General features: G+C 39.3%; 1 protein-coding gene across 3 annotated transcripts in view; it reads left to right on the top strand.

Annotated features, from left to right (window-relative positions):
* Window positions 1-357: 357 nt before the first annotated feature.
* The window catches only part of st3gal3b (ST3 beta-galactoside alpha-2,3-sialyltransferase 3b), a 79,574-nt gene continuing 67,493 nt past the window's right edge, over window positions 358-12,438 (top strand). For 2 of the 3 annotated variants that reach the window (XM_037981840.1, XM_017430760.3), the window contains exons 1-2: window positions 358-736; window positions 5,534-5,662. In XM_037981840.1, coding sequence (XP_037837768.1) covers window positions 5,554-5,662 — 109 coding nt within the window. In that variant the 5' untranslated portion in view covers window positions 358-736; window positions 5,534-5,553. The remainder of the gene's footprint in view (window positions 737-5,533; window positions 5,663-12,438) is intronic. The other variant, XM_037981841.1, reaches the window with a different exon arrangement.

Raw genomic sequence — 12,438 nt, 5'->3', positions numbered from 1 at the left:
AGTGGCTAACATTCTACAAAGTATACAAAAGAAGTTAAATGCAAAAAAAAAAAATCATATGCAACAGGAAAGAAATAGTATGACGATTGAATCAGAATTCACACAGTTGCTTTAAGATTTAAGGGAACCGATATTTGCGCTGTCTGTTTTGGTGTTGCATGCACCGTTTTACCATTAAAAGACTGATTTTACAACATTAGCCTCCCTCACAGAATAACAACATGCTGGCCACTTAATGAAAAACTACCAGCTTTGCAGGCCAAGCACATTGTAGCCTGGGGAAAGACGAGGTCTGAAAGATTCACGCATTACTGGAACTTTGTCATTTCATGGGAGTAAAGGCCGTCAGAGTCAGAGCTGAGAGGAGGCGAGCACCAACACACCTCCCTGAAGTAACACAAGAAAAAACCCGCTACAGTCACAGGAGGGGGCATTCCGGGTCGCGGAGTTGGCTTCCTCATGTGACTGCATGGAAACACCGCGTTTCAGAAGGGATACAACCAACTGAGGTCTCGTCGACGAGTGTCCGCTTTCCTCTTGTTGCGAAGACATGAGAGACAGGGCGAGAAAAAAACACGTAGTCATGCCGAGCGTCCTGTGCTTAAAGAGCCAACGACTTTTACAGATTTAATGAAAATGGCACGGAGGGGAGGAGGAAGAACGCGGTCGTTTCATCGACCACTTTGTCCTTTCATTTAAGGCATCGAGCTGTTTTTGGACTCTAAGGACAACAAAGGTAACGTGTCTCACTTTATGGGAAATGGCAGAAATGATTCTCGCCGTGGTCTTGGAGGCGGCAGAGAGATGGTTGCGGTTAATTCAAGTGAACCGGGGGTCCACTCCACGCTATTGTCAGCCTGTTTTCTTCTCCGGATTAATGGTTTACGAGCTGTTGTATGTCCCGTTATTCAAACATGGGTGAACTGTAACGGTTTCCGACAAAGCTTCTGCGTGTCTTCCGAGAAAACAGCGCGGTGCTGCTGTTCCGCTGCAGGCCTGCGAACGGATCAGGAATAAACCGTGCCAACGTAGCGTTAGCTTAGCGACCTGCTAACGAGGCAGCAGCCTTCTCTCTCAGCCGTGTTTCCCGTTTTTCTGCCCCAGTCTAAGGAAATAACGGCTCCCTCCTGGCTGCATGTGTAGGTTAAATGCCACCACATCAAACACACATACGCTCCTCACGGAGGACTTTGGCTTCAGACCGTAAAGTTGTGTTGTGTTTGTGTTTGTGTTTGCTAATAGCGCAGCTCTGAGTAGGAGTAGGGTACCTGACGGTCTGAGCCCTCTGGCGTGGAAATGACTAAAAGTTTCTCGACTTTATTGTTAAACTAGACGCACACGTCTTGTAGCCTGAAACAAGCTTCCGGAAGACTGAGGTAAAATGTGGTCACTGTTCCGCAAAACCATAATTGTGGCCAGGGTCTGGAGTGTGGGTTCTTGTTATTTTATTGTTTTTTTTTTTTTTTTTTTTTTTTTTAGGAAAGGACCTGTTTTAGCCCTGGGGTTAGGGGGCGGTTAGGTCCTCATTGGGGTCGGGGGCAACACCCTGGTGGGGGGGCCCAGGGTGTGTGAACCCCCCCATGAAGCTCCTGCAATTTAAGGGTTTTAGAAGGTTAAAACCTGTAATTCTGATGTACAAGGTCTGCAGAAAAGTTAGCACTGGACTCTTTTATGTTATGTCTGGTTTAGCATGAAAATGTTAATATACCAAACACAACACAGAAAATAATCTGACTGCCTGGAACATTTACTCCAATCCTACAGCTACACAGTTTCTGACATAGCATTCTTATTTATTTCTGTTCAAACAGTTACAATTTTGAGGACTTAAAACTTTCGGAACTTGATACCTTACACCTCTAAAATAAATCGTACATTAAATTCTAGCACTACACTAATTAGAAATATATTCCTACACTATTTTAAAAATCTATTAACAAACACAAGTTTTTCAAAACATCTAGTTTTGCAAAACTTTTATTTACAAAACCATCCAACACATCCAAAATGGTGCCAAGGTGGGTACGGTGTGGGCAACAAAATAATGTGCACGGCCTGGAATACAGTTTTGCAAACTTGTGCACATAAAAGTCTTGATTTTCAAAAACTGGTTGCATTAATTATGGCTGCCAGGCTTGCTGGTCATTTGGTCACAAACACTCGGATTTCATTGAGACTACAACAGAAAATTTTCGTTGTTTTTTCACAATTTTGAGTCGCCATCTAGTCTCCAACAGTCGCATCCTTGTGAGATGCTAGCGTCATTTACTGGGGTATTTCAAGACTTGTTGTGGCAAATTGTCATGGTAGTTACACAGCCTCCTTCATTCAAGTAAAAATGCTGTATCTAGAATACTTTACAGCAGAGAACAAGTTGACTCAGATTATGAACAAAATTAAAAAAAATCAGAAAGAAAAATAGTTTAAAGTTCAAACATGCATTGAAAAACTGTTCTGCCAGCATCTAGCCATCCTCTGGACATAAAGCTAATGAGGCAGAGTTTTGCAAGGTTACAGTTCTACCATGTTTTAGACCCAGATCTTATAATTATAGGTAGTAAGTTGCCAAATACGTTTAACTTATACATATATCTAACGTAGCTCTTCAGTTACTGCTGGTTATTTATTGGGGTTCTTTTCCCAGGCTGTCCCTGGCAGTCTGCATTGGCACATTCTAAAGCCACAAAACTCCAAATTTTTCACAAATTTGGTCTTAACGTCAGGAGTAAGTTGATCAAACTAATCACAAGACATGATTAGAGATAACAATATATTCTTTTACCAAAAAATCAAACCTGCTTGTTAAAAAAATCTGTTTTTAACTTCTCAACAAATCCAACTGGTAAAGAAACATAAACTGAGGACTGATCATCCTTCACTGGACCTTTGGGTAGTAGTGGTATGGCTGAAACCCCCTATGAACCCAAAGTCCCCTGGGTTCATCTGAAGTCACTAATTATGTCCCAAAGTTTAACAACAAACTGAAAGGTACTTGATTGCTAAATAAACCTAATATGTTTAGAATTCTTCATATTTTAACTCCTAGGCTAAGCAAAAGAGACAGATCTTGTTTGCCAGCTCATGTCTTGTCTTTCACTTCCTACTCCAAACTTTTTCTGTCATTGAACGGATTCAGAAGAAACCGTCTTGAACCATGCCTCCTTTTGGCTGTTTTTGCTTTGAAGTTTCACATCACAGTTGTGTTCTTAAAAGTTAGTCTGCTATTATAAATACTAAGTCAGCATTCAAGCTACCTCCTTGTTTGCAGTTTCTTCTTTGCATTTTTTTACAAACCACTTTGTACTTTGTTGTTTTAACTGTTCACATACCAAATTATCCAGCTTGTTTGAGAATAGTGTCACGGTTGTGATTTTTATACACCCATCATAAGACGGGATGCGTTATGCTATGGCACTGTCCGTCAATCTGTCCGTATGTGGACAATTTCCTGTCTGAGTTCTAACTCTGTGTAACATAAGAATGTCAGACTGCACAGCTGGACACCTCGTGGGTCTACAATGATCCCTAATGATTTCAGGGTCACAGAGTCAAAGGTCACAGGCCACCCTTTTGTTTAAACATTCTTTATGGTCAATCTTTACATCCGACTAACATAGAAATGTCTAACCTCTTGTTCCCTAAATCGTACCTACTGACAGGTGTATTATGTCCCGTTGTCGGTATTTTTGTTGTAACCTTTATACATTTCAGAATATTTATCTATGTGTAAAATCAAGATCCCCTTAGAAATGTGTTAAAATTTCTTCATTTTCTTCAGAAACAGTTTTTCATTTTGATATCTGCTTTTGGCCAGCCCTCTGATTACTGCTGTTGGGTTTTTAGCCTTCAGCTACTGTTCTTTAGCTTTTGGCCACTGTTCTGCTGTGTTTAGTTTTGAGCTTGTGTTCTGCTGCTTAAAAGCCTTGACCATTTGGTCTCATTATAGTTTGTGTCCTGCTCGTTTTAGCTTGGGTTTCCCCATTTTAGTCTTTGTTCTGCTAATTTTAGCTTCTGTCGCAGTTGTTAACTTTTTAACAACTTTGTTTTACCTTCTTCAGCAAGGGTGAAAATTTAGGTGAAGTCATTCAGCACTCAGCATTCAAAATAAAAGAGACTTCATGGTCCTTGGTTTGAGTTTGTTCAACATCACCTGCCTAAAGTAGAACATTTACTGTTAGTAGCACAGAGCGGTCACAATTTGTTTTTCATTACCCTATTCAACAGGTCTTAAATCCTGAATGAGGCACTATATTTTCATCATAACAGTAAATGATACCATCTTGAGTTCACCCTGAGAAATAGCCAATGCAAATACACGAGTTAAAGCCGTTGCAGGACAGCTGTGTTTGAGCAGAGCTGAGCTTAGATACGTCTTTAATTCATCTGCGCAATGTACAGCATATTTCAAAAGTTCATAATCTGCGTGAGGAAACAACATGTGCTGTGCTCCATTTTAAATATTCAAATACCACCCTGTACAATGTGTTCTTGTTGTCTGTGTGGGAAATTCTTTAATGTGAAACTAAGCTGTTAAACCAGCATTACAGTAGGTTAACTAGAGCGGGGGAGGAACTCATAGAGTGAGATTGTTTAAAGTCTTCTCACTAAATGAGCTTGGAATTCAAAAAGGGAATCAGACTTTTACCTTCTGTTGAGGGGGGGGGGGATTTATCTACACCATGTCCTTGAGTCTTGTCTAAATGCAAGATTAACACAACTCTCTGCCATCAAACCTTCCAGATACAGCCTTTTTAGGGTGACCACAAACTGACTGAGTATGACGGAGCCGTAAGGGTCACTGAGATGCAACATGACTGTTACCTGTAAGGACCAGCATTACTGACTGCTGATAACTGCTGTTATGTTGTCACTCAAATGTCATGCTTTTGGATTCTTGTCAATCAGGAAGGACACGGCAACTTTTATAGAAGAGGGTTCAGTTGATGCTTGGACACATTAAAGGCCCAGCATTCATTCTAGGAATGCAAGCCGCCCACTGGCTTGCATGCCAGTTTTAAACGAAGATCTTATGTTGAAATGATGAGAGTTGTAGCTGTGTTTGTCAGACCTTCAAAATAACTTTATGCATCACGGTCAGAGTATGTGTTAATGACTCTCAGCTACTACCACGTTGAATTTTAGCTCAATATTGGTGTAATTGACTTGATCCATAGCCCCTTTTTTAATGTTTAAGGTCAGTTAACTGTGGGAGCCTTTTAGGGTTCGAAATGAAAAAGGCAAAGTAACAAGTAAAAGTAAGTAAATTACGATTGGAGGTTATGTTCCGTGCATCATTGTGTAGTCCTCAGGGAGGGAACGTGAGGCTTGATGTAACCAGGTCATCAGCAGGCGTCGTATTCCCTCCTCCTTATTGCTCGGTCACCTCCCACTTTTGCTCCGGTTTTCATTACCTCACACAGCCCCACATCACCTGGTTGGTTTTAATCACTTGGTTGGTTGTCTCTTTAAAGGGGTGTGTAAATAATAACAAAAGAAAATAAAATCATCTCCTGTCTCTGCTTGTCACTTGCAGGTGATGACCCGAATGGTGCCATGAAGCCTACACACAAGCTGCTGTTTATCCTGTGCCCCATGCTGGTCCTGGTCTTTATTTACTACTCTTCTGAGAAGCTGCAGCTATACGTATGGGGTCAGAAGCCTCGTAAGTCACACCTCCACTCTAACTCCGGTGTTTTTTATTTCATCATTCATGGCATCTTTTATCTGTTTTAATTGTCTGAAATCTGTCTGTTCTGCTCTGTGCTTTTTTTGTGCCCATCTTGTTTTTATTTTTCTTTATTTCTTTTAGGAAAATACAATAAAATGAATTCTGTAAATTAATGAATAAAATAAATACAGTAAATTAATCTTGGTGTGCCGTACACAGATTACGTCTGTTTGCCTCATGGATGAATGTTGTGCAAAAGATTTGAACACACCCTTTTCAGATGTCTAACGTACAAAAAGCTATCAACAGCCCTGTACTTAGGCAACACTTGAAATGACTAAGCGGTCTCATTCTCATCTTTTTATTTTTTTTCTCCTTCTGCTTTGAAAGCAAGAGGAAATGACAGTTCCTGCCGTGATAATAAAACTCTTATCGCCTGATGTTCACCCCTGCACCTTGCAGTGTTTTGCAAGAACAGGTTTTCCCCTTCTCTTTAAAAATACTTCTGGTATTGTTTGAATTGTGAACATAACTATGTGTGTTTCTTGTTGGACAACTATTCAAGCAATAAAAAAAAGTTAGAGAAGTAGCTTTGAAAAAAGTTGGCTTCATTAAGGGGTTTTTAATCGCCACTGTTGGAAATTTGTCATTCAGCTTTTTTACTTTGGTGGAAAAATGACACCGATATGACACAAAATCCCTACAATAAAGAGCAGAAATACTGGCTTTGTCGAACATACCTCAAAGAATACACTAAAAGTTACCCAGTTGTGATTTAAAAATGGTAAAATCGGATGTCACATCAAATTATTACTTTGTTGTCCCTTTTTACTTTTTATTAAAACGTGTTTATCGATCAGTTTTCAGATTTGTTTTGCAAGTCGAAGCCTCGACATGATCAGTTTTAAACTTTAAATCCGATTTACATCCAGACTGTTTGCTGACCACATCATCAAGCTAATATTGATTTGGAAAAAAAAACAAGTATGAATGCTCTTTATGTGGTGCCTTCTAGTTTCCTGAATAATGACCTGCTTGTTTTCTACGGTTTTAGCCTTTAGTGGTGGTTTTGTTAGGCTTTTCTGGATGGAAATTTCATTTTCTTAAACTTATTTCTCACAAACATTCGCTCCTGTTGTTGCTCTTTTTGCTTATTAATGACTTTAAATGTTTAGTTGACAAGCTTATACAAGGAATGATAGGAATTTGTCAGTTTTGAAAACATTCACGTCTTATTTTTTTATTCTTTATTTTTTCCCAACACTGACATAAAGCAGAGCAGTGGTTAAGGGAAAAATATTACACCTCTACTAGTAGTAGGTGGTTGTTTTATCCTCATAAGATCCAAAAAGTTGGCACATGTTTACAGAAAACAACTCTGCACCATTGTACAGACCTGGTATTATATAGAAAATAATGATGTTTTGATTTGGGGGAAAAAAAATGACCCAAAACTGGTAGAAAATCTGAACATTTGAGTCTGGGACAGTGTGGAGTTTCAAAAGGGCAAATTTGTAGAAAAACTTTTATAACAAACTATTTTTTTAAAGTTTAACTAAATTATATCATTATATAGCTATGTTTACAAGACCAGAACAATCAGCTGCTGAATGAAATAATTTTGGATCGCAGCTGTATTTTTTCTTACAAACCTGGGGATTCTGTTTGTGTACATTCTCATCCTAAAGTTTTCTTTCTTCTTTTTTTTCTTTTTTCTTTTCAAGGCAACTGAACAACTTGTTTTTGAGGTAAAACTTCCTCAAAAACGAGAAAAGAAGTTAAGTCACCTAATTTAATAGACTCTCAGGCTGGTAATTTCATATTTTTTGGCAGGGAGAGAGTTAATGGAAAAATAGGGGAAAGTGGCACACGTTGGAGCTTTCCTGCATTAATTTTCCAAGTCCAGGAGAGGGGGCTAAAAGATTTCTCTTCAGATGTCTTGACTGCACTCTCTGCATTCTGGAATCATTGGAAAACATTGGTGGGGTCAGTGATCGGCAAAAACAAACCAATTTGCAATGTTTTGACAGAAATTAACAACCCGAGCAAGAAGTGTAAAGTTTATAGTTTGCGGTGAAATATTTACCTCCTCTGTGGTGTGTTCTGGATGTGATATTTTTAGATTGGAAGTGAAGTTGTTTTGAATCTAAAATCCTAAAATACACCCATCGGAGGGCCATCCACTCCTCGGTTTTCCCACCACTTTATTGTTGTCATCAGGATTGTTCCTGTTTACGTTTGTGTTTCTCATTAGCTTTTTAACCTTTAGAGTTGAGCTCTTTACTGCTGCTTAAATCGCCACAAAGAAAGCATGTTGGAGTTTTTCTTCTGGATGTCATCAGTTTAAATGAAGACATTTCTGCTGCTGCCAGGAGCAATAAGGATGATGTTAGTCTGTGTCACACTAGAGTTTTCACTATTACAGATACCTGCAAAACAACAACAACAAAAAAAGAAAATCCCAATATTTTATGGGGATCCAATAAGGGGAGACAACAGTTGTATTGGCATTTATTTAATACCAAAATTACAGTTCTCCTAATTCCCCTCCATCCCGTCATCCTAACTAGGTTTGGGTGTTGTGATGCTGAGCAGATGTTTCGGTATGGGATAATGGGGCCTGGGGGCTCCAAAGGGTTACGTAACTTCTAATTAATATGATTGTTATAAATATCACCCACTACTTAAAGGCAAAAGGCGAAGCGACAATCTATCTGCCATAGACTGTGTGTCTGTCAGCAAAATATCTCATGAACCACTGGACTAATTTTATTGAAACTTTCAGGAAATAATCATTGGCTGTATGTCTACAACTGATTCCCTTTTGGTGCCAACTAAGTACAAAAATGCTGCTGCAGCCAACTCGCCTTTAAAAAACAAAACAAAAAAACAAAAATGGCTATAATTCAATTTTACAGATATTATGTTAAAATTTGGTGTAGCTGTAGCTGAGACCCAATCACAACATACTCCATGTGCTACCCATCGCACAAGATCTTTGCTTAAAACTGTTGGAGTCAACCCTGTTTGTTTGTTAGCAAAGTATCTCATGAGCCACTGAATGAATTTTAATGCAACTTTCAGAAAGTAGTCATTGGCTGTACATCTGCAGCGGGTTATCTTTAGAGTTATCTGCAACACATCCTGTAAGCGACAAGATATTTCACACTATATTGCAACATTTAATGAGATTGCATTATATTATTTTCTTAGGGTTTGACCAAAACAGCTACAACTCTCATTTCTCAACATAAATGAACTTAGTTTGATCAGTTTGAGATAACAAATATTTATCTTCATCCTTTGTGACTCGTGCTGGCAAAATGAGTCACAATAGGGTATTTTTAATTTCTGCATCTCAAAAGCTTCAAAATATGAAGCAGATTTATCGGTGACAAGCTAGTGTTGTTTACGACTGCTGATTTGAAACCTGGATTTGTGTTGGTCTAACATTATGTCATTTGGAAGTCCAACCATTTATTTAAAAAGGGAAATTCCCAAGCTTCACAATGATGCCAAATATTATGCAAAGGGAAATACTTTTTTAAAACAAAAATACAATTAAAATAACTACAAATTGTTAGCACCTAATTTGAATCCTAATTTAAGTCACATTTACAAGTAAATTAAATTAACATCAATGAAAAAGTGCAAACAAAGCACCAACACACGTCTCACGCCAAGGCCAATGAATAACAACAGAGAACTCTGACAAACAGACAGATGCTGTACTGTACTGTGCTTTTTGTGGCACAGGCTGCATGTTGGATCACTACATGAAACAACAAAACATATCTAATGCTGAATTTAATAGCATCATTTTACTGTTAAACAAGAATAAATTAGCTCGAGTCATATTATTATTTTCACTAAGTACAATACATGCTTGCCGTATTCAGTCTTATAAAGCCACCCGCTGAATTTCAGCTCAACTAACCATTATGGTCTATAAATACTCCTTTTTATCGGCTGCAGCAGTAATCTCCTTCCGTGAGTTTTGAACCCTTTGATTATCTTTGTGATCTCTCATGGAGGGATCATATAAATGCTGATACAGGCGAACCAGCTCCGCTAGAGCACTGAAATCATCCATTTTTAAAAGAGCCCGGTCCGCGTGAAGTTACCAAAATTGGGAGGTGCATGACCACGACATGACACCGCGCAGGGGTGGGGACATCGCGATTGGCACTGTTGGTCGTGCACCCTTGCGCGGTAATAAACACGTCAAATTAATGTTGATGCAGGTGGAAAAAAAAACTTGTGTAAAAATGACGTATTTTACAGAAAACAAGCAGAGCATAGCCTGGCGGCGGGAGAGGGAAAGCCTATAATACATTGGGGGAAACCCTGGATTTCCCAGTGCTACAGCAGCTGGCAGAGAACATGGTCAGTTTCAAAGAAAATTATAAGTATTATAAGACAAATGCTAAATGCTCTTCTAGCATCCACACTATGAAAACTGCATTCACATCAATAAGGTAGAACCTATTTAACGGTCACCTTTGTCTGCTATGATGGGCTTTTTTTTTGAAAGTATGTAGCAGAAAAGTAAACTAATTTTTATGACTTTCGACTCCTATGACTTCTCCTTCTGAATGTTTGTAGCGCTCTTTCAAAGTGCTTTGTAAAAGAAACAAAAGACTTATAAGTCACATCTCCAACCACAAAGTCCTCTGTTGTTGCTGGTAGTGAAAGTCTTGTGTATAAGTGAAGTAGCCATGCTGACCATTGACGTAGTATCTCACTAGGCTGCAACTAGTGGTTTAGCGGCATTGAGGAATCATCAGAATGTGTTCGATTGCTGTGGCTGTCAGTTTTCTCCCGTGAATCAGAGAGATTCACTATCCTGTCGCTTGAGGTTTGAACTTGTTCAAAATAATATGTGCAACAGATTTAGTCTTAAAATGGTCAGAGTCGTTGCAGGTGACTGAAACCTACCTGAATTGTGTCATGTGTGACTCCAACCCATCTAAAGTGGACTTCAGTAGATTAAATCATAAACTTGGGGGTGGCTGTAAACGTGTGTTCAAAACAAGCCACGGTGGGTATGATGTGGGTGTAGGTGGCAAAGAAAATAATGTGCAGAGCCAAGAATACAGTTTTGAAAGCGGACAAAAATGCACAAAAATAGGCTTCAATTTTCAAGAACTGGCTGTTCAAAACGCGGCCACATGGCTCACTGGTCACTTGGTTTCAAACACTCGAATTCATCGAGACTGCAATGGAAAGTTTAAGTATTTTAGCCAAGTGTTGGTGCAGTGAAAGCAAAGCATTTGGTCCCACCGAGATGCACTAAAGCTAGAGAGAGGACCGGAAGCTAGAAGTTGGTGCCACCATGAATGAGCTCCACCTTCTGGACTCAGTTTTTCAAGATCCACCTCTCATGTAAATGAATGGGACAAATACATCTGAGATAGTTTTTTTTTCTCTGATGTTGATTCACATACTTTTTTTTTTTTTTTTACTGTTTTTTGTTAAAATATGCTTTTTAAGATTTAGTTTCATTTAGTTATTTGAGTGTGATAGCCTGTTAGTGAGTTGGGAAGGTGTTTAGGAAGGACATCTGTATCAAGGTCACAGCCTTACATCCTACCTCCCTCCAAAAATGCATGGTTTGTCAGTTATTTTCTATGTCCTGCTCAGGATCACTCAGGTGAATGTTCTAAAATATGGATCTGAATCTGTCTCATGTCATTATTTTTGCTGGAAGTAGCACAGACAAAATATGATTGTGTTTAGTAATCCTGTATACTTGGCAGCAACACCAACAACATCTGGCAAAACACAATAAAAACAGTCTTTTAGACTGTGAGGAGAAAGTGTGCCTAGCTGGACTCCTGGTGTTCTTTTGTGGCTGGAACCTGCTTACCTCTGGGGCAGCATCGCATCCTCTGTCTTCCAGGGCTCAGAGCTGTGGTGTGGTTCTGATGTCACAGCCAGCAGAGATCTAGAGCTGCTGGGCATCCTGCTCCATCCCATTCTCTGTTTCGACCTCCGAGTGGCACACAGTGTGCACGTCGGAGCCAGAGGCTGCCCTTCTTATCTTTACTTCCTCCAAAACAAAAGATGGATTGTCCACTTCATCGTCAAAGTCCTCGCTCAGACTCTGACGTTGCGTTTCCCTCCTCCATCCCAAACAAAAGCTGCAGTGCCTGCTCCCATTTAATAATCTTCTTATTGTTTTGAAACAAAAAGAAGGTTTCTGCACCATAGTGGGAACAAACTGACCACACTAAACACTATGCACACCACACTACATCTTAATTAAATTATCTAAACACGCTAAATATCACAGAACCCGCTATCACTCTCTTTTTCTGCTGCCACTTCTCACAACTTTTGTGACTTCATCTTTTATTTATTTTTTATTTTGACAGTTGGTATATAGCTTTGCAGCTCATTCAGATCTCAGGTGTAGTGTGGGTTGTTAGGGCGGGGAGAGCACGGAGGGGAGTAGCAAATACTTCCTCCTTGCAAGGCATTTTGCTCAGAATTGCCAGTCTTTATTGTGTCCTGGACTAACGTGGACTAAATACAACAATTTTCATTAAAAAGATTTGGCATAAATTATTTGATGTAAGTCTGGTATTATTTGTCCTATTAACACAATTTAAAAACTGGTGTTTGGTTTGAATCTGCACTTTTGACACAAATGGAAACAGTCTCTGTAAGGCTGTCTTTCCTGCTACAGCAAGTTAAAGGTGAACTGAAATCAAATCTCAAAAAATTGACATCTCATGTACGTTATTTAGTCAACCCCCCCCCCCCCC

This window comes from Kryptolebias marmoratus, linkage group LG20, assembly GCF_001649575.2.
Source record: "Kryptolebias marmoratus isolate JLee-2015 linkage group LG20, ASM164957v2, whole genome shotgun sequence".
Classification (NCBI taxonomy): Eukaryota; Metazoa; Chordata; class Actinopteri; order Cyprinodontiformes; family Rivulidae; genus Kryptolebias; species Kryptolebias marmoratus.
Note: the sequence above shows the minus strand (reverse complement) of the source record. Positions and strands in the feature narration are given on the sequence as shown.